This window comes from Globicephala melas, chromosome 4 (assembly GCF_963455315.2).
Source record: "Globicephala melas chromosome 4, mGloMel1.2, whole genome shotgun sequence".
NCBI lineage: Eukaryota > Metazoa > Chordata > Mammalia > Artiodactyla > Delphinidae > Globicephala > Globicephala melas.
The window spans coordinates 132,148,987-132,171,422 of NC_083317.1; the positions used below are offsets into that span (position 1 = coordinate 132,148,987).

General features: G+C 38.2%; 2 protein-coding genes across 8 annotated transcripts in view; one reads left to right on the forward strand and one right to left on the reverse strand.

The window, feature by feature from the left end:
* Window positions 1-505: 505 nt before the first annotated feature.
* On the reverse strand, window positions 506-21,515 carry UBA5 (ubiquitin like modifier activating enzyme 5). Of its 5 annotated transcripts, none has more exons than XM_030873478.3 (12): window positions 20,721-21,514; window positions 14,453-14,498; window positions 13,913-14,002; window positions 10,240-10,349; window positions 9,306-9,392; window positions 8,552-8,636; window positions 7,668-7,772; window positions 7,351-7,478; window positions 3,215-3,350; window positions 1,765-1,840; window positions 1,293-1,399; window positions 506-773 (listed from the first exon to the last, which is right to left on the reverse strand). In XM_030873478.3, the coding sequence occupies exons 1-12, from the start codon at window positions 21,101-21,103 to the stop codon at window positions 690-692; spliced, it is 1,437 nt and encodes a 478-aa protein (XP_030729338.2). In that variant the 5' UTR covers window positions 21,104-21,514; the 3' UTR covers window positions 506-689. The 5 variants fall into 5 exon arrangements, with proteins under 5 accessions (XP_030729338.2, XP_030729340.1, XP_069901603.1 ...); XM_030873480.3 differs by having other exon boundaries at window positions 21,047-21,513; XM_070045502.1 differs by lacking the exon at window positions 13,913-14,002 and having other exon boundaries at window positions 14,468-14,498; window positions 20,721-21,515.
* ACAD11 (acyl-CoA dehydrogenase family member 11) overlaps window positions 21,138-22,436 on the forward strand; it is an 89,199-nt gene continuing 87,900 nt past the window's right edge. For 2 of the 3 annotated variants that reach the window (XM_030873476.3, XM_060298606.2), the window contains exon 1: window positions 21,138-21,823. In XM_030873476.3, coding sequence (XP_030729336.2) covers window positions 21,675-21,823 — 149 coding nt within the window. In that variant the 5' untranslated portion in view covers window positions 21,138-21,674. The remainder of the gene's footprint in view (window positions 21,824-22,436) is intronic. The other variant, XM_030873477.3, reaches the window with a different exon arrangement.

The following is a 22,436-nucleotide window of genomic DNA, read 5'->3' on the forward strand; positions in this document are numbered from 1 at the left end:
AGTGCAGAAATATAATTTGTACATCCTGAAAATATCTTTATCTGTCTATCCATGAAGAAAGCTTCCTCTTATTTGCCTCTGTCTTGTTTTGAATATATAATTCAGAGGTTTACAAACTTTTCCAATGACTGTATTTCAGCTTGTGTTTCATCAGGAAACATTTGAAAGGATGTTTTTATTTTATAGGTTTACTATTTGAAATTCATTGTTGCTCAAGTTAGTAGTAGTGGGCAGTTTTCCTGTAGAGAGCAATTCCAAACACAATGAGTAGATGCCTGCTGGCTCTAATCAATAGGTTGTACCTCTTGTCCTTTCCCTATATTTGACCACACACTATTCTGTTGTCCATGGCCTCAGGCAAATCAAATTGGTCCTTTCTTCCCACCCCTCCCAAAAGGCCAAAACAGTTCAATGGCTAAGTTTTAAATAAGATTTATAACTGCCTGCAATAATCCTTTGAAGTTTTCTTACTAGAATGAAACATGAGTTTTAGGAGAGTTTCTGATTTAGTTGAAGGTGGGGGGGAGTAACAAGCAATAGTCACAGCATTTTTAAACAGTATAACAATTCAGTGAAGATTATACATCAACTGATGTTGCCCTAAGTTTTCTCAGTTTTAAATGATTTTCTTTTTAATTGCTAGGGAACAGGTTTAGACACAGGAAATACAATACAGGCCAGTCCATTATTTACATGTTCTTCATCTTGGCCATGAGGTCTTCCAAGCTTTCACCAGAATCTTCCACTGTTACTTCAGGTACAGGATCTTCTTGCTATCCATAAATGAGGGAAACATGGTGAAAAAATAACCCATTAAATAAAGTTCTTAATGCTTAGGAACATATAATCAGTAAGCCTTAACCATGTTCAACAAGTTTACAAAGTACAATTTCTTTAATAAATATGCCTTCTAATTTTTAGGATAGACAAGCAGTAATTTCAATGTTCTTGAGATCTCTACAGAAGTGGTATTTTTAAATGATATTGTGGCTAAAACTTATCAATATACAAAAAAAATGGTACTGTCATTTAATCAAAATCTATTTCACTTGATCCACAAATGAGTGAGCAAAACTATTTTACATCTATGTTTTCAAACAGTTTAAACTGTGCTGTGCCTGTATTTCCATATTAACACTGAATAACTCTCTCTTTCACAAATCTTAATGCCTATAATGTAAAACACCTAAAATAGGAAATACTGCATTGGCATTATAAAATAGGTTGAAGATGAAAGAAAATAAATAGAAATTTTCTCTTATATTTACTTATGGTAAACATTTTAGATGTACCTTTTGCGGAACTGTATATGCCACTGTAATTCCTTCAGGTAAGTCAGGAATTGGACCTGAAGAATTTTTCAGTTCCTCTTCTGAAACCTCAGATACCAACTCAATACCTGTAAGGTTAAACTTGATCTTAAAACAGTTTTTAAGGAACTTAATGAGCAATAATCATTCAAAACTTGTATATCGGGCTTCCCTGGTGGCGCAGTGGTTGGGAGTCCACCTGCCGATGCAGGGGACGTGGGTTTGTGCCCCGGTGTGGGAGGATCCCACGTGCCGCGGAGTGGCTGGGCCCGTGAGCCATGGCCACTGAGGCTGCGCGTCCGGAGCCTGTGCTCCGGCAGCGGGAGAGGCCACAACAGTGAGAGGCCCGCATACCGCAAAAAAAAAAAAAACTTGTATATCTTAATTATAATCAGTTTCCCTCCCATAAAAGATTGTTTTATGCTGCCATTTCAATTTATGAAACAATTCTTACCCCACTCATTGTCGTCATGTATTATTTCTTCCTCTTCTTGAACAACCTCCTGTGTGGGCAGTGCTGCTACCTTTTTCTGTAGAAATCAAACAGTATCAGTGTTTTTACTCATTTTCAGTTCTCTGAAACATCAGTCAGAATTGATCAGAACCAAGAATTCAGATAGGCTTTTTTCTAAGGAAGACATGCAGATAGTTAGCACACACATATCACTAATCATCAGGGAAATGCAAATCAAAACCAAAATGAGGTAACACCTGTCAGAATGACTATTATCAAAAAGACAACAAATAACAAGTGTTGGCGAGGATATGGAAAAAAGGGAAACCTTGTGCACTGTTGCTGGGACTGTAAATTGTTGCAGCCACTAAACAGTATGGAGGTGCTTCAAAATATTAAAAATACAACTACCATATGATCCAGCAATTTCACTTCTGGGTATTTTTTTTTAAGAAAACAAAAACACTAACTCAAAAGATATATGCAGGCTTCCCTGGTGGCACAATGGTTGAGAGTCCGCCTGCCGATGCGGGGGACACGGGTTCTTGCCCCGGTCTGGGAAGATCCCACATGCCGCAGAGCAGCTAGGCCCGTGAGCCATGGCCACTGAGCCTGTGCATCCGGAGCCCCGCGTACCGCAAAAAACAAAAAAACAAAACAAAATAAAAAAAGATATATGCACTCCAATGTTCACTGCAGCACTATTTACAACAGCCAAGACATGGAAGCAACCTAAGTGTCCATCAACAGATAAATGGATAAAGAAAATGTGGTACATATATACAATGGAATATTATTCAGCCATAAAAAAGAATCTTTACTATTTGTGACAACATGGATGGAACTAGAAGGTATTATGCTAAATGAAATAAATACCATATAATCTCACTTAAATGTGGGATCTAAAAACAAAACAAAATGAAAAGAGACTCACAGATACAGAAAACAAATGATGTTGCCATAGGGGAGGTGGGGAGTGAAACAGGTGAAGGGGATAAAGAGGTATAAACCTATAATTATATAATAAATAAGTCATGGATAAAATTTACAGCATAAGGAATATGGTCAATAATATTGTAATAACTTTGTATGGGGACTGATGATAACTGGACTTATCATGGTGCTTATTTCATAATGTAAGCAAATGTCAAATCACTATGTGGTACACCTGAAACTAACATAATATTGTATCAATACATCAAGTATATTTTAGTTTAAAAAAATTAAAATTAAAAAAAAATTTTTTTAATGAATTCAGACAGTTTTATCTTACCAAAAGCAAGAAAGGACTTTGAACAGAATTTTCATGTTAAATTATGGTGAATAAATTAAACCTTTAAAAATCCAGAATCCATTTACCTTGTATTCCAAATCTAAATAATTTTTTCTTTTTTAAGTTATTGTCCTATGCAATATGATCTCTCATGCATTGTGACACATTGACATATACCTTATATTCTTCCTGTTGCTTCCTACAATTTCTGTCATCACACTGAGGATTTGGCTTCATGGACATAGTAGGGAAAAAATCCTGCATTGCATTGTATCCAAGGTAAAAACTAACAGTACCAAAATTTAACAGAAACCTAGAAAAACAAATCAAAGTAGACTTAACTAAAGAAATAAAACCATAAAAGTATTAGAAAAAAAGTAACTGACTTTTTAAAAAATGACTTTAAAGAAGGTAATGATTTTTGTAACAAGCAACCCAGAAAACAAATTTCTTATCTTGTTTACAGGGCCTGGCTTATAGTAGATTTTGTTGAATGAATGCAGTGAAGAAAGGCTACTCCATTTCATCAACCATAGAATGCACTATTATTTTTTGAACATGTAATAAAGATAAAATGCTGCCAATTAAACTATGACATGTCAACAACTTTAAGAAGCATATTAATTTCACAGAAGTTATGTGGCAGAAGTGTATCTTAAAAATCTTTGAGATATGGTACTAAATCTAATTTTTTAAAGTTGTTTATATATAACTTGCTGCAAAGTTTACAATCTTAAATTTGTATTAAATCTCAATAAAATGTTACAAAAGTATTCACCCATGTAATATTCACTACCAGATCAAAATATAGTTGGCACTCAGTATCTATGGGAGATTGGTTCCAGAACACCCCCCACCCACAGGATACCAAAATTAAGCCCCTTATATAAAGTGGTATAGTATTTGCATATAAACTGTGCACCTCCTCCCATATATTTTAAATCATCTCTAGATTACTTATAATACCTAATACAACGTAAATGCTATGTAAATAGTTGTAAATACAATGCAGATGCTATATAAATAGTTGGAAGCTTGTGGCAAATTCAAGTTTTGCTTTTGGAGCTTTCCGGAATTTTTTTTTTTTAATATTTTCGATCCACAGTTGGTTGAATCCACAAATGCAGAACCCAAGGAAATGGTGGGCAGACTGTATAGTGCATTTCCAGTATGCCATAAAGCTCCCTGTGCTCCCCTTCCAGTCAAATCTGATTCCTTTTAGAAGCTTATAGAAAAGCTGAAAAATCATGTACAAAAGATAAACAACAAAAGGAAAAAATCTGCGAATGCATGTTCTTAATATACAACAAGGAAAGACAAAAAAAACTGAGCAAAGGATGTGAGAAGACAATTCACAGAAAAATATAAGTGCTCAACCCTTTTCACAACTGGAAATTAAAATGAGATACCCATTTTTCACCTATCAAATTGACAAAGATAAAGGAGTTTGATGACTCTAACACCACATACAAAACTAAACTCAAAATGGATTAAAGACCTAAATGTAAAACTGGGTACTATAAAACTCCTAGAGAAAAGCATAAGCAGAACACTCTTTGACATAAATCACAGAAATATTTTTTTGGATCTGTCTCCTAGAGTGATGGAAATAAAAACAAAAATAAACAAATGGGACCTAATTAAACTTAAAAGCTTTTGCACAGTGAAGGAAACCATAAAAAAAATTAAAAAACAACCTACGGACTGGGAGAAAATATTTGCAAACAATGCTACCAACAAGGGATTAATTTCCAAATATACAAACAGCTCATATAGCTCAATATCAAAAAAACAAACAACCCAATCAAAAAATGGGCAGAAGACCTAAACAGACATTTCTCCAAAGAAGACATGCAGATGGCCAATAGGCACATGAAAAAATGCTCAACATCATTAATCATTAGAGAAATGCAAATCAAAACCACAATAAGGTATCACGTCACACTGGTCAGAATGGCCTTCATCACAAAGTCTACAAATAATAAATGCTGGAGAGGGTGTGGAGAAAAAGGACCCCTCCTACACTGTTGGTGAGAATGTATACTGGTGCAGCCACTATGCAGAACAGAAGTTCTTTAAAAAACTAAAAACAGAGTTATCATATGATGCAGCAATCCCACTCCTGGGCATCTATCCAGAGAAAACTCTAATTCAAAAAGATACATGCACCCCAATGTTCACAGCAGCACTATTTACAATAGCCAAGACATGGAAGCAACCTTGTCCATCAACAGATGAATGGATAAAGATGTGGTATATATATACAATGGAATATTACTCAGCCATAAAAAAGAATGAAATAATGCCATTTGCAGCAACATGGATGGACCTAGAGATTATCAGACTAAGTGAAGTCAGACAGAGAAAGACAAATATCATATGATATCACTTATATGTGGAATCTAAAAAATTGATACAAATGAACTTATTTACAAAACATAAACAGACTCAGACATAGAAAACAAAGGGGATAGTGGGAGGGGGGCGAGGAGGGAGGAGGATAAGTTAGGAGTTTGGGATATACACACTACTGTATATAAAATAGGTTAACAACAAGGACCTAATGTATAGCACAGGGAACTATACTCAGTATCTTGTAATAACCTATAATGGAAAAGAATCTGAAAAAGAATATATATCACTTTGCTGTACACCTGAAACTAACACAACACTGTAAATTAACTATACTTCAAAAAAAAAAGTTTGATGACACCCAATGTTACCAAAAATGTGGACAAACCAGGTACTCCCACACTGTCATGGAAATGTACCAACCTTTTGAAGGAGAAATTTAGTAATATCTGTCAAAGTAAGTATTGCATAAACTTAGAAATTCAAATTCCACTTCTAAAAATTCACACTGTACAAAAATCTACTCTACAAAGATATATGCAAGATGCTTTTTGCAGCACTGTTAATAATAGCAAAAGAATCTGTAAGTAGCCTAAATGTCCATCAATAGAGGGTTGGCTAGATATGACACACTGGTAAGAGAATACTTTGTAGCCATGATTTTTTTTTCCCTTCTTCATAACATACTGTAAAATGTTGTGTTTAGATTAAGACCTACTGAAATTTGACAGGCTATTTGTCTCATCTGAAACAACCCCAGACAGTTGCCTTGAGGGTTCTTATGTATTCTGGTATTTCTTTGCTGATGGCTGATAAATGATATTAGAGTGCCTCCCTGTAACATGTTGCAATTTGTTTTTTTGTTTGTTTTTTTTTTTTTTTTGCGGTACGCGGGCCTCTTACCGCCGCGGCCTCTCCCGTTGCGGAGCAAGGCTCCGGACGCGCAGGCCCAGCGGCCACGGCCCACGGGCCCAGCCGCTCCACAGCACGTGGGATCCTCCCGGACCGGGACACGAACCCGTGTCCCCTGCATCGGCAGGCGGACCCTCAACCACTGCGCCACCAGGGAAGCCCTGCAATTTGTTCTTATTATACTGGATGCTTAAGAAACATAACCAAGCTTATTAACATTGTAAAGTGAGGGAAAAAAATGGCCTGAGTCAAGGCACAACTAAAGCAGTTCTGCTTTTCATAAAGTATGAGTTGGTTCAAAAACTCTATGACAGGGCTTCCCTGGTGGCGCAGTGGTTGAGAGTCCTCCTGCTGATGCAGGGGACACAGGTTCGTGCCCCGGTCCGGGAAGATCCCACGTGCCGCGGAGCAGCTGGGCCCGTGAGCCATGGCCGCTGAGCCTGTGCGTCCAGAGCCTGTGCTTCGCAACGGGAGAGGCCACAACAGTGAGAGGCCCTCGTACCGCAAAAAACAAAAAACAAAAAACAAACAAAACAAAAAACCTCTATGACATTAATTTTAGCTTCAAAGAAACGTTTGTCTTTATTAGTTATAGTTCAGATGGTGCGGTTGCTGGGTATCTGTTTACGGATAGCAGAGATATAACCCTAGTTAATGTTTAATCACATTCATATTATTTTTAGAAATGTTAAACCAAGACAGTGGAAGCGAGTGTGTTTATGGGTCTTCACCCTTTGGCCAGATGTGCAGAAATTTAAATCATTTGGTTAATGCTTCATAAATAAATATACAATACCACTGTACCATTGAACAAGAACTATGCCAAATAGAGAGTAACACAAATATATGTGTGTTGATATATGTAATATTAATATATATTTAAATTAAATATATTTATATATAAAAGTATACACATATTATACATAAAATTTTTAAATATGTGTATTTAAAATTAAAAAAACAAATTAAATACTTAGCTAGTCATTCCAATATTTGAAATGTTTGTCAAAAGCAAACAAGACTATTCAGAAAAATTATCCTTCACTCACTTTAACACATTTTGTACCAAGATCCCAGCAACCACTCCCATAGTGGTAGGAAGACTGGCTGCACAAACACCTTCTCGTTTCAGAGTCTTCTCATCAATATTTGCAGCAACTACAAGCGGTGGAGCACACTACATGAAAAAGAATAAAAGAAAATATATTTCAAAAGAAAGGGAAAAAAGTATAAGTTATTCCAAATAATATTCCATCAAATTCATTCAAAGTTTGGTCTTTTCTTCGAATTGTAAACATTTTCAATGCCCCTAGGAACTCCAGTACTTAACAGTGAAAAATAATAACCCAAAATGAATCATGCATACCGCAAAACAAGCAGATTCTCCAGGAATTATGAGCTGTATATGCCCTGAAACTGCATTTTCACTGACCCCAGACTCCATCCATGTTTGTCCAAGCTCATTACAAGCCTTAATAGAAATAGGTGAAAACACAAGAAAGAACATAAAAAAGCAAGAAGTAATTTACCATAAGTTCTTTTCATGAAAAACTGGAGTTTAAATGAATTACAAAGAGTTTTTAAAAATTAATTTTCAGAAACAAAGAAGAAAGTTGTAAATAATGGAATTCCTTAGCAATCGCCACTCTCCTTAAAAAAGAAACTGATAGCATTCAGGTAAGCAGTCAATATAAATATCTAATTAAATTGAACCATAGTTTATTGGATTTCTTATTAGATTAATGTAAAACTTCATTTTTCTAAAATAATTTCAGCAACAAAAAAATGCAAAATGTCATTTGCAAAGTTGAAAACACAGTAATTCAAAAGAAAAAGAATTCAGTTTTAGTTTTGAGAAATCATGTGTGTAGGGCAATTTATACACATTTATACATTTACTTAAAATAAATCAACAAAAGTAAAAACCAATGCCGACCAAGAATAAGACAGTATTATAAGATATTCATTCATTTTAAAAATTGTACATCAGAATTATCTGCTGTTTTAGTTTGCTCTATTGGCATAAGAGAGAGTAGGATAATGAAATATATGCCACACCAACAAGGCTAGATAGGTCACATTAGAATAAATTTCAAAAACAGGATGAGAGAACATTAAAAACAAACAAAACACATTATCAAAGGGTTTAAATGCAGAACTATTTTCAGAATGCGGAATATATACTGACAGAATATACAGGAAAATAGATAAATCCATGAATATAACACATTATACAATAGGAATACTCACTGTATTTATTGTCATTCGAGCTTCAAAATTGTCCACACAGCTAAGAACTAGGTCAACAGGTTTTCCTTCTTCTAATCCACCATTACTAGGCAAAGAAAATAAATTTTATTTGAAAAAAATCAGGACACAAAATACACTCTAATTAGACTTTATTTGTTCAGTCAATACATTTAGTCTTTCAGTAAATGTTTGAGTATAATTATAACATAGCATTTAATATTAAAGACCCAGTATACATTGAGTATTCACTATTACGAACATAATATCAATGATATTACAGTATTTCTTATACAAGATGTAAAAGGGTGTGAGAAATATAAAATCTGTTCACAAAAGTTACCATTTCCCTATCAGCTTTCACAGACTTTTACTCATGTTTCACTACAAATGTAAATGTAATAAAGTTAACTGAATACAATCGAATATTTCAATGGTGTTAGTCTGCAGAAAACCACTTTCAGATAGAAGTATAATCTATAACACAGAACTCATAAATGAGGCCCCTTGTTATATCATAATAACAGGTTTTTTTAGATTTGTTTTTATTGTGTTGTTACTATAGTTTTTTGGACAATATATGTTTTTTACTGAGCTCCCAATACATAAAAATTACACAAAAAATTTAAAAACTATTTTAAAAACAAAATATATATCAACCTACCAACTCAGTGAATTAATTAATCATTGACAGATTTTCTAATAATACTTAAAATGAGCTGGACATTGTGCAAAATATTCATAAATAAAATTTTACCTTATTCTATTCATGAAATGTTCAAAGTTTTCTACTGTGGTTATATTGTAGTTGTGTACTTCAAAAAGAACATCAGGATTAATGTTCCTAAGAGGGAAAAACGGAATGATTATAAAAACTACTAGTAAAACAGTAAGAGAAAGCAAGATAAAGAACTAAAAGAGCTAAAAATCATTTAACAGATGTTAGAGAAATGGCATTCAAGCCACTCAAAGAAAATCCAAAGTCCTCTTCTACCTCTTTTGCCCCACTTCAAGGACCAGGTTCAAAACACGTAGACTGTCAGAAGGATTACAAAAATATTCCCACAATCTATGTGTTGGGAATTAAACCTTTATTACCTCTGTTAGCTACAGTTCAGCCTGACAGAAGAGCTTCTTTGTTTCTTATCCAATTCAGTGCAAATATGTTTAGGACCACAAAGAACCGTCCTAGAGTAAGGGTTGGCAAAGTCTGGCTCTTGGGCCAAATCTGACTACCACCCTGCCACCTTTTTTTTTTTTGTAAGTTCTGCAAGCTAAGAATAGTTTCTACATTTTTAAATGGTTGCAAGAAAACAAAAAAGTCAAAAGAAGAACAATATTTCATGATGTGAAATTTTATATGAAATTTAAATTTCAGAGTCCATAAATAAAGTTTTTATTGGAGCAGTCGTGCTCATTCACTTTTATTGATATATTGCCTACAGCTACTACAACTGCATAGTTGAGCAGTTTTGACAGAAACCATATGGCTCTCAAAGCATAAAATATTTACTCTCAAAAAAGAGGCTGCCAACCCAGATCAAAGAGGTAAGAAAATTCTTTTTGTATAAGTGAAACCTGCATTTTTATAAAGGAAAATACAGGTGCATTTATATGTTAGTTTAACTCATACTAAATACACACAGGAAGATTTCACCAATTTCACTGCCTTCAACTGGTATTCCATTTACCTCAAAGTATGTTCTGCTGCTTGAACTTTACTTAATCCTGCTTGATGAGGCTGGAAGAAAAGTCTGTTCATATTGGCCAGTTCCACCTTGTCATAGTCAAAGAGTAGCAACTAAAATGAAAATAGTGGTATTCTGATGAAAAACGTACCAAAAAACAAACTGAAAGTAACAAACTAGTCAGCTTTCCACCTGATGGGTTTAACTGTTTGACAGTAATAATACTAATTCTGAAACACTAGGTGCCATATATTAACTCATTTAGTGACCATACAATATATAGGTACTCTTATCCTCGTTTTAGAAATAAGACAACTAGGGTACATGCCCAAAAGCCACTCAGCTAATATGTAGTAAAAATGGGATTCAAATTCAGGCATTCTCAATCCAGCATCTGTACCCTAAACACAACACTGTACTGCCTCTCTAAATGATTAGCTCAAAAATTAATGTTCATTCCATTTCATTGTAATTTTTACAAACTGCGCCAAAATCCTACTTCATTCCAATGTTTGGCTAAAAACCAAGAACCCATTAGATAAATGAAATTTTTAAATAAGATAAAAACAAATGCTGTAACTTAAAACCATAGTATAACACAATTCCTTTCATGAATAAGGCACTATATATACTCATGCCACGGCTAAAACATTATTCCAAACAGAATTATTAACCAATCAGTTAATTGTTGTTTCCTGCTATATATTTAGGCATGACAGCATTTGTCAAACACACTCACACAACTTTAAAATGGCCGAAAGGTCCATTTCTTATCAGTAAGAACAGGTTGAACCCAAGTATATCCACAGTTCCTTTTTTTTTTAATTATCTAAAATTAAATTTTTATTGGATGAGACTAAGAGTAGATTAGACATTGCAGGGGAAAAAGAGGATCAATGAACTTGAAAGCAGAGCAATGCAATTTATCTAAAGTGATGGAAAAAAGAACCAAAAAAACAAGAAACAAAAAACTGAGCCTCTAGACCTATGGAATAATTCAAAGCAGTGTAAAAATGATATACAGTTCCCGAAGTCCCTTCTCTATCTAAAATTCTGTGACTTTGTAATATAATTCTCAGCACCCTAAATCTAACAATAAAAACAAAAATGGGATTTTCTTCTTCTCAATTCAGAAACTAAAAAATGTTTACCCAGCCCATAAAAACAACACATAGGTAACTCTCAGTATTTTGCTAGAAAAGATATCACTTATACTCTCTATGAAACTTTCTAACCCTACCTAGAGTCTCCAAAATTTGGTTTACTTAACCTCAGTCAACAATATTTATTAGGTCAGGCCAAGTTTTAAATTTGAGTTTCGGCCTCATAGCTGGTTTATGAGTAAGTTGTAGGAAATCCTATATTTGGGGACAGGAGGTGTGAGTAGTAACCGTGTCACTAATTAGATCTGCTTCTGGGTAAGTCACTTTCACTGTTTAGGACTGTATTCTCATCTGTAAAATAAGGCAGTTGATCTAGATCTGGTGATTCAGTGTGCCCCAGGAACACCAGAACTTTCAGGGATAAGAAGTGGGCTCTGGATCTCCAATCCTCCACTTCCCTACGCAACCCCATGAAACAGCTTCTTGTTTCTCTGTTTTACATATTGAAGAAAGAGTTCTGAAACTTAACCTATGTAGATCCTTAGCTTACAAACTTGAGTTTACACTGGAACCACTGTATTTAAAAAATACAAATGTGTAGGTCTCAACCCCAGAGGTTCTGATTAACCTATTATGTGGTGCAATCCGAACCTAAGAATTTTTTTAAACATACAAGGTGATTCTAATTACAGAAATATTTGCTAACTGTTCTAGACCCTTGTTACTCAAAATGGGGCCTGGGATAACCCCATCAGCATCACCTGAAGCTTGTTAGAAATACTGGAGTACTTCCACAACTTTAATATGCCTACGAATCACCTCGAGTTCTTGTTAAAATATAGATTCTGATTCAGCATGTCTTGGGTGGGGCCTAGGAATCTTCATTTATAACAAGCTCCCAGGTGATGCTGTTCTTAAAGCATGGTCCCCGGAACAACATCATCAGAACCACCTGGGAACCTGTTAGAAATGCACATTCTTAGGTCCACCTGAAACCTATAGAATCAAAACCACTGGGGTAGAGTCCGGCAATCTGTTTTAATAAGCCTTCCAAGTGATTCTAGTGCACACTCAAACCTGCGACCAGCAAATCTCCATGATCTCTACCACCCTTGATCAATCAGCCAAGGCATATATGTCAGGTATAAGCAATTACTGGCTAGCTTTTATAAACTTCTTGAAAGCCTTTAAAATGTTAAACATTTTTAGTATTTTGGTGTTGTCTTTTCTATATTGATAAATAAGTGCCAACTTTGAAACCACTTCCTTTTAAGAATTTGGGGCATGGAGTGGACCAACATATTAAAAAGCATTGATAAAGCAAACATTTTTCCACAAAGTTTAGCAAAATGATATACAATTGTGGAAAACTTATGTATTCAACCACTATCTATCTAACATCATGGACTCTGGCTTTACAAATCTAAGATTGGTAGGCTGATTTCTGGTACAAAGTTAACTTCTCCTTCCTACCCAATCAAATCAATTTTAGAAAATAGTATGGGACTTCCCTGGCAGTCCAGTGGTTAGGACTCAGCACTTTCACTGCCATGGCCCTGGGTGTTCAATCCCTGGTCAGGGAACTAAGATCCTGCAAGCCACACGGTACAGCCAAAAAAAAAAAATTTTAGAAAAAAGTAAAAAAAAAAAAAAAAAAGTATGGGCTAAAAAAATTCTGGAGCATTCACCATTTCAAATTCAAGAGTAAGAAAGGTACATGCTTTCTAGTTTGTCTTATATAAAAACTGTGTTTAAAAAAATTTTTTTGGATGTTTCAATGTTTCACTACACACTTTATCAATTTAACAGCCTTCTTCCTAAACTTGTATGTCTAAAACACTTAAATCCCAACAGAAAAGTTCCTGAACAAAATCAGATAGTCCTTGTTTAATTAGTAATAATATTAGCTTCCTTTTGGGCGGGTTTATGTCTTAAACCCACCCACTGGGGTAGAAAAAACAACCTGAATAAATACACCACAAATCATGGACCTAGAGTCTGTCATACAGAGTGAAGTAGGAAAGAGAAAAACAAATATCGTATATTAACGCATATATGTGGCATCTAGAAAAATGGTACAGATGAACCTATCTACAGGGCAGGAATAGAGACACAGACATAGAGAACAGACATGCGGACGCCGCAGGGGGGGTTAGGGAGGTGGGATGAATAGGGAGATTGGAATTGACCTATATACACTACCATGTGTAAAACTGCTAGTAGGAACCTGCTGTATAGCACTGGGAGCTCAGGTTGGTGCTCTGTGGTGATCTAGATGGGTGGGATGCGGGGGGATGGGGGGTAAGGGGGTGGGAGGGAGGTGCAAGAGGGAGGGGATATATGTATACATATACTGATTCACTTCGATGACACCAGAAACTAAAACAACATTGTAAAGCAACTATACCCCAATTTAAAAAACAAAAAAACCCGGGATAGAAAAAAATTAAATAAATAAATACACCACAAATCAATAAGCCATTAGTAAGGAGAAAAGAAATTCTAATTTGTACCTGATTTACTCCAGAAGTGATTGGGTTCCCTAAATGATAGACAAAGAGAGATGTTTTTACCTTACCAATGCCACATCTTGTCAGCATTTCAGCAGTCACACTGCCAACTCCACCAACACCTACTATTGCTACAGCAAAGGTACGGATTTTCTGTAAAATGCAAAATTATATATGTATTGGTTAATATTCTTCATCGGGGCTTCCCTGGTGGCACAGTGGTTAAGAATCTGCCTGCCAATGCAGGGGACACGGGTTCGAGCCCTGGTCCGGGAAGATCCCACATGCCGTGGAGCAACTAAGCCCATGCGCCACAACTACTGAGCTTGCGCTCTAGAGCCCACGAGCCACAACTACTGAAACCCGCACACCTAGAGCCCGTGCTCTGCAAAAAGAGAAGCCACCGCAGTGAGAAGCCTGCACACCGCAACAAAGAGTAGCCCCAGCTCGCCGCAACTAGAGAAAGCCTGCGCGCAGCAACAAAGACCCAATGCAGCCAAAAATAAATAAATAAATAAACAATAATGCTTCATCGGAAATGTCATCGGAAGTTATTTTCATTTACTGAAATCATCTTCAAAAACTTGGAAGGGTTTATCTTACCTCATAGTCACTTACAATTCCCATTCGTTTCAATGCCATCAGGCGGCTTAAAACAAAGGAAAGAAATATTTTAAGGCTTACAAACTTTTAATTAATAGTGATATAGGTAAACATACATCATCACAGAAAATAAACTGTGAGAGAAGAAACAGTAAGTGTGAGAGAGAGAGAAATCTTTCAGCTAATTTTTACCAGATGAAACTAAATTACTTCAGCACTGATGCCTGAATACCCTCCCTCCAAGATGTAGCCTGTGCAACAAGATTTTTTAAAAGTTCCTCATACATTCTAATGTGCAGTCAAGATTGAGACCTATTGACTCAAATGTTGTTTCCAGAGAATGGGTCAAAGTGAAATTTCAACATTTTCCCATGCTTATTAGTATATGTAAATATTTAATGTTTAACTCAAATTTAATGTTTAACATCAGAATAATCTCATGGCTGGAATTCCATTCACTTGTTGCCTCTGCCCACAATGGATAATGTCTACTTTCAGTAAGCACCTCTTATACCAAGGACTCTAAGAGGTATTTACCTAGTTACTGCTAGTCTGTTATCTTCTTCAGTATTTTAGGGTTTTTTTTAAAATACATATACTTTAAAACTATACACATATACATACAATCCCCATTAGTTTACACTTTAAGAGTCAAATAGTTCTATTAGGCTTGTTAGGAAACTCAGCAGTGTTCTGGCCTGCACCCCCATTTTCCTCTCCTCACTCATTTTTAACTCTGTTACCAGGATATCTCTAAGTAACATGCTAACACTGTTATTTCTTGATTTTCAGGTTTAGGTACTATCTGAAGATTTCATTCTTTATCATTAAACACAAATATTTCCCATCTCACCAGCCTCTTGATATTGTTTTATGGTCATTTTGGTTAGATGTTAATACTGTTCACAACTGGACAATGTAGTATATTAGAATTTACCCTTTCCTGTATGATCCCCACCCTTGAAGTTAATAATTGTGTTTGTTCTTATGTTTACTTTTCTATGTATTTTCACAAATTCAACCCCAGTTGTCTAAAATTCCTCTAGATACAGTCATATACATGAGGTGTTCTAGCAATTTCTTCTTAAAGATATACTAGAATCTTCTGACATGTCCCCATGTGCACATTTACTGCACATACAGCTCCCATCCTGCATTCTCCCTTCATCATATTACAAATTCTCTTCAATTCTTCATCCTGTATTAATCTCCTGCTTCTGGTACCTTAGAGCTCAAAGGTTCTAAAGTGTGGCCTATGGATCAGTGGCCTATGGAATTTGCTAGAAATACCATTTCTTGAGTCCCCACCCTATAATCACCAAGCGAATCAAACTTTGGATGTGGGGCCTAAACAATCTGTGTTTGAACAAGCTCCCCAAGTAATTGTGATGCACACTAAAGTTTGAGAGCCTCTGCTGTAGATTATTTCTTAATTTATTCTCTTGCTATGGTTGGAAGAACATCTTCTCATAGCTTTGTAAAGGGTACAAGGAAGGTAAATTTTGAGAACATGTGTGTCTGAAAATGTTATTTACCAAACTTCTTAAAAATGTTTTATCAAAATTCTATTTTTAGAAATGTATTATAAAAATGACAAATTGAAGGGTACATAATCGTTGAAAGCTACACCTACACACACACACACACACACACACACACACACACACTTAGTTGACAGTTTAACTTGGTATAGAATTCTGTTAGAAACATTTTCCTTCAAAATTTCTAAGGTGTTGGGGAGGGGGAAGGGTGAGCTGTGACAGGGCGAGAGAGAGTCATGGACATATACACACTAACAAACGTAAGGTAGATAGCTAGTGGGAAGCAGCCGCGTGGCACAGTGATATTGGCTCCGTGCTTTGTGACAGCCTGGAGGGGTGGGATAGGGAGGGTGGGAGGGAGGGAGACGCAAGAGGGAAGACATATGGGAACATATGTTTATGTATGACTGATTCACTTTGTTATAAAGCAGAAACTAACACACCATTGTAAAGCAATTATACCCCAATAAAGATGTTAAAAAAAAAAATTTCTAAGGTGTCTTCTAGCTTCTGAAATCTCATGATGTCCCTTAGAGTGAATCTATTCTCATCAATTGTGCTGAGTACTTGTTGGACTCTTTCAAATAGGAAACATGTTTTTTCAGTTCTGGGAAATTTCCTTGAATAACGTGATGATGTCCTTGTTTGGTTGGTTTGTTTTTCCTGGACTTTCTGAAACTTCTATTATTTGGAAGTCGGACCTCTTGGACTAGTCCTCTACTCTTAATTTCTTTCTCCTATTGTCCACCATTTTAGTTTTCTCCTCTGTTCTCTGGATTTCTTTCAACATTATTTTCCAAATCTTCTATTGAGATTTTCACTTTTGTTATCATTCTCCATTTGCAAGAATTCTTTTCAATTATCTGAATGATTTCTTTTTGTAGTAACTTGTCCTGTTTCATTTATATAACATCTTTCCTTTCTGAAGATACTAATAATAATATTTGGGTTGTGTTCCCCTTACATAGTCTATTCAAATAACTAATTTTATTTTCCTTCTTTCACATTAGGAGCTTCTCTCATCCTTTATTCTGCTCATATTTAAAAGCCAGACACTAATAAAGGCAAGGATGTGGGCATTGCTTGTTTGACTTTGGGCTTCACTGTAGGGTGATCAGTTGAGAAACCCACAATGTCAGTGTCTTTCAGTCTCTCTTCTTGGTGCTCTCAGATTCCCCAGAGAAGAATCTTTCAATTTCCAGCCTGAAAAGTCTTTATGCCTGTAAGTTTGGGGGTGTTATATGGAAGAACAAGGTTGGGAGTCCTAGCATTCAGTATGTAAACATTTAGTTAATCCCCTTTCTTCAGGTATGAAGACTTGCTTCAATTATTAATATAAATCCTCTATTTTACTCTCCAATGAGTAAATCTCTAGTCTTCTCTCCTGACAGAGAAGAGGCATTTGCCCAGCTACCCAAAGTGAAGTAGTGAACCTGGGTTGTTTCTTCAACAGATTTTCAGCCATATCTTTCTTAGCCCTACCTTAAGCCCTTCTAGAAATACTATGCCTATTCTTGAGCTTTTGGGGAATTCTGTGGTATAAACTGGGTTGCAGCCTTTAGAGTCAATTTCTTTGGATCCTTTAAATCAGTTATCAGTCATCCATCCCTTTTCTAGATTCTAAAACTGTCTAACTATAATCTTTTAAGTACAGGGACTCACCCATCCCCCAATTACTTATAGAAACCCTCTTTTTTCAGTGGGGGTTTATTCCTTTTTAAAAACTCCTTTACTTTCATTTTAGTGGGATTGGGTAGACAGTGATAATATATGCCTGTGATCAATCTGCCATCTTTACCTTAATGCTCTCTTTAATCTTTATATATAATGCTGAGAAGAATGCAACCTCCTTTTATGAATGGGGGAAAAGATTCAGGTTAATTAACTTGCCCAAGATTAGCTAAATGGCAAACAATTATTCAGAGCTGGGTTTTTGAGCCAGTATTTAAAACCAGGTTTTCTAATTTCAAAGCCTCTCCTCACCTCGTCATTTAGTCAACATGCTTCTAATTATATTACATACCACACAATTTTACAGTTACTTGTGTTGATCATTATTCTACAACCAGTGAATCTCCCAAACTAAAGCAAAAGGTCTTTGAGAGTCAGGGGCTTTATATTATATTTCTACTGTATCACCTGATGCAATTAAAATGATGTAAGAGACCTACAGATCCCTCTCCTATATTTTTTCTGATAACCATGTATCAATACTTTATCATATTTCTTACCACTCATATTGCAATCCCATGTTTACTTTTCTATCTCACACTCATCTGGTAACCTCTGGAGAGAAATGACCATGTCTACTTTGTATTCCCAGTGTCTATGCATAATAATAAGTGGTAGATAACATTATCCAGCTGGAGATGAAAAGGTGCTCACTAAATATTTGCTGAATGAACAACAATTCAAAAACTTAAGGCTGACCTTTATCAAATTTTCATGTACTAGTGCAGAGCTTTGGGTGACAACTGCCATCTCCTAAGTAGCAGTTTTAATAAAGACAAATGGTGCAAATAATATAGAAAATACTAAATGTTTAAATTTGAGTTCTGAATGTTAGGTTTGTGGTCATTACAATGTCAAGGAATCATCTCACATTAAAATGATATCTGAAAGATGATTCTAAGTATATGATCGGACTTCCCTAGTGATGCAGTGGTTAAGAATCCGCCTGCCAATGCAGGGGACATGGGTTTGAGCCCTGGTCTGGGAAGATCCCACATGCCACAGAGCAACTAAGCCCGTGCACCACAACTACTGAGCCTGAGGTCTAGAGCCCGCGAGCCACAATTACTGAGGCCCACGTGCCACAACTACTGAAGCCCACACACCTACAGCCTGTGCTCCACAACAAGAGAAGCCATCACAGCAATAAGAAGCCCGTGCACTGCAACGAAGAGTAGTCCCCGCTCAACTAGAGAAAGCCCGCGCACAGCAACAAAGACCCAACGCAGCCATAAATAAATAAACAAACTTATTTTAAAAAATAAATATATGATCCACATTGCTTTTCTTGGAGGGAATATTTCAAAATTTTCATTTATAAAATTGAAAAATGTTTAAGAATGCCAAATGGAATAGTTCCCACTCATTCTAATTAGAGATGTCAATTCATGCTTATTCAACCTCTAAAAATTTTGGATGGTTAACACCTCATATCTCAAAACTAAAAGAAAAAGAAATTTTTTTTAACATAGTAAGATAGGGCTTCCCAGGTGGCGCAGTGGTTGAGAGTCTGCCTGCCGATGCAGGGGACACGGGTTCCTGCCCCGGTCTGGGAGGATCCCACATGCCGCGCAGCAGCTGGGCCCGTGGGCCCGTGAGCCAGTGAGCCATGGCCGCTGAGCCTGCGCGTCTGGAGCCTGTGCTCCTGAACGGGAGAGGCCACAACAGTGAGAGGCCCGCGTACCGCCAAAAAAAAAAACGTAGTAATATTAATGAGAGAAAAGCAAGAATCTGGCATGATTTCACTTAATTTGAGTTAAAATGAACTCTTTTGTAATTATGGAACAATTATAATTTTGGTCAGGTTTTTCTATTACAAATAAAATTGTAATTAACATCTTTGTGCCTAAATACTGGTCTGCATTTTAGGTTGTAAAAAAAAAAACCACGCAAAAAATAATAATAATAATAATAAAGGGCTTCTCTGGTGGCGCAGCAGTTGAGAGTCCGCCTGCCAATGCAGGGGACACGGGTTCGTGCCCCGGTCCGGGAAGATCCCACATGCCGCGGAGCGGCTAGGCCCGTGAGCCGTGGCCACAGAGCCTGCGCGTCCGGAGCCTGTGCTCCGCAACGGGAGAGGCCACAGCAGTGAGAGGCCCGCGTACAGCTAAAAAAAAAAAAAAAAAAACAACCACGCACCCTAAGACTTCCACTGAGGCTTTATATGTCATAAATAAAACCCTTCTTTAAAATCCAAACTCTCCTGCTCTTCGAAGAGAAAGAGCAACAATATCTTTCCTGTTTCACCTACTCTAAAACTATCCAGTTTTTAGCCACACTACTTAATGGCTTATTTATTTTTACTGGGGAGACAGTTCCATGTGAACTTTGGAGTAAGACAAACCTAATGCCAGTCCAGGCCTTTTTAGCTACTGTTAGCTCTATGACCTGCGGCAGGTCACAGCAGCTCTCTAAGCCTCATTTTTCTCACATATAAACTAGGGATAAAATAATAGTAGCAATCTCCTAGGGTTGTGGTGAAGAGGAAAAGTGACAGTGCACGCCCGCTGAATTAACAAATCTTAGGAAAAGAAGAAAGGAGAGGAGCAGACAGGCCTGGGGAAGTCCAATGGTTTTAGAGCTAATCCAGCTCTTTCCACCATGCCCCCAATTTAAGAAACACTGAGAAGACTTTATGAAGCTCCCAAGTTTATGCTTAGCGGGTTTTACATCTGGTGTCTTTTGAAAGTTTTTACTCTCAGTTTTACGCTGAGCGAGGAAGACTAATAGAAGCAGGGGCGGTAGTTAACTGAATACGTGTCCTCAGCAAGCACAGGAGCAGCACCATATGGCTGATTCAGTTGGCTTTTTTAAAAAAAGGAAGAACACGTTTCACCAGTACTAAGACTTGGTCTTGCCCGTTTGGGAACAGGACCCCAGAACAAGAAAAGGGAGGTGCGAGGCCGTGTGAGCTGGACAGCAGCGGGGAGCGCCTCACTCCTGACCACCTGAAGACGGTGACCTCGCCCCTCTCCCCGCCCCGCCACGCAGGTCACCTGTAGGGGTTGGAATCCACCACCTCGGGGCTCATCTTTTCGATGCGGGCCCGACCGCCTCCTCCATCGCCGCCCCCCAAGGCCCGGCGACTTCTCTCCTGGGCCAGTTCCCGCTCCAGCTCCTCGACCCGCTGCTGCAGCCGCTCCACAGACTCGGCCATGGCTGGGACCCCGGCCGCCAGCGCTCCCAGCCCCGGCCGTCGACGTCGCCGCCGCCCCACGCTGTTGGCCTGCTGGGCCCGCGAGGGGTATGTGAGGAGGCACCTTGCGGCGGCCTTCCTAGCCCACAACCCTGAGGAAGCCCTCCCAGCGCCTCCCGGACTGACCGTCTCCGCCGCACCCGCGAGCCTCTCAGCGCGCCGCTTCCGGTGCGTTGCAGTCATCGTTCCCCCTCAAGGAAAAACCAGCCCTTTCAGTTTTCCTCTTCGCCCGGGCCGAAGCAGGGCCCGGGTCATCAGTGTCCAGAGCCGGCGGCCTGCGATGTTGCCTTTCCAACCGGGCGGCCAGGAGGATCCCCAGGATCTTTTATTCCTGGGCTCGAGGTCCTGACGGGCCCTTTTCTGAACCGGACCCTATAGGTCTTCCGCCTGCCGGTGCATTAAATTTGGAGGCGGAGGAGGCTTCGGCGATCATATTTACCCGTAGTGACTAAAGTGGTTTTGCTTTCTTTAGAATTGAGGCCTCCAACTCTGAGGCTGACTGAAACTTTTAAATCCAAACACACGAGGCCCTTCTGGCATTTCCTGACACAGCCCAAGTCCTGGGCCAGTGCTGCCCAGCGGCGGCACCTGGGTGGGGGGTGGGGGTGTGATTGGCTGGAGCCGCGGGCCCGCCTCCGCGCGGGCGTCTCGGACTAGCCCCAGGCTGTGGAGCGGCGCTCCGGTGCCAGAGGTATCCGAGCCGAGGAGACTTGTGGTTTCTCTGACTCTATGGTCTGAGGCGGCAGCACTGATCATGGAGACCGGTGCCTCCCGCGAGCCCGAGACGGCCGAAGTGCTGCCCCAGCACAAGTTCGACTGCAGGTCTCTGGAGGCCTACCTACACCAGCACTTGCCCGGCTTTGGGGCCGAGCCCGAGGCCAAGCTGACCGTTGCCCAATACAGGTATCGACGCCAGCCTTCTCCGCCAGCAAAAACAGATCTGTGCCTTGTGTTTTTCTTCCTCTGGCCTTGGTGTGTTCCCAGTTTCCCCCATCCTGTTTCTTTTTCCGCAATGACGCACTCTGAAGGCGAGAGCTGCCGTCACCCGTCCCTTGCATTACATTCTGAGTATTTCCAATTCAAGGGCAGTGATGGAAGCACGATAACATTCACGATTCCAACTACAAGAAGGAATCTTTGTTAACAACTATATTCATTGAGGCAATTAAGGTTGGAAGGTCTGTGGGATATAAAGAGGCCTTCGTTCAGCGTTTGTCCTATAACCTTTTTTTCTGAGAAGCGGATGTAATTTCGTTCACATTGGCATATTCTTGGAGGCTGAGTTAATGGTACCAGTTGGGGGGGTCCGAATTCTTATCCTAGATCTTCCATTTAACAAATCACAGCACCACTTTGGGCTTTAGTTCTTTCTGAAGTAGGGGTATAGAACTGGATGACCGTTCTGAGAGCACTGTTCCCCACCGTGAATCTGGCTCTAGTCTGATCTTGTATAATAGAAAATAATTTTCAAATAGACTTTATTCTAAAGATAGTATTTTGATAAACAGAGCTATAG

Coding starts and splice junctions, on each gene's coding strand:
- UBA5 (XM_030873478.3), bottom strand. CDS start 21,103: ATGACTGCAACGCACCGGAAGCGGCGCGCTGAGAGGCTCGCGGGTGCG. Junction 14,003..14,452: donor GAATTGTAAGTGACTATGAG/GTAAGATAAACC, acceptor TGCATTTTACAG/AAAATCCGTACCTTTGCTGT. Junction 9,393..10,239: donor GCAGCAGAACATACTTTGAG/GTAAATGGAATA, acceptor TTTCCCTCTTAG/GAACATTAATCCTGATGTTC.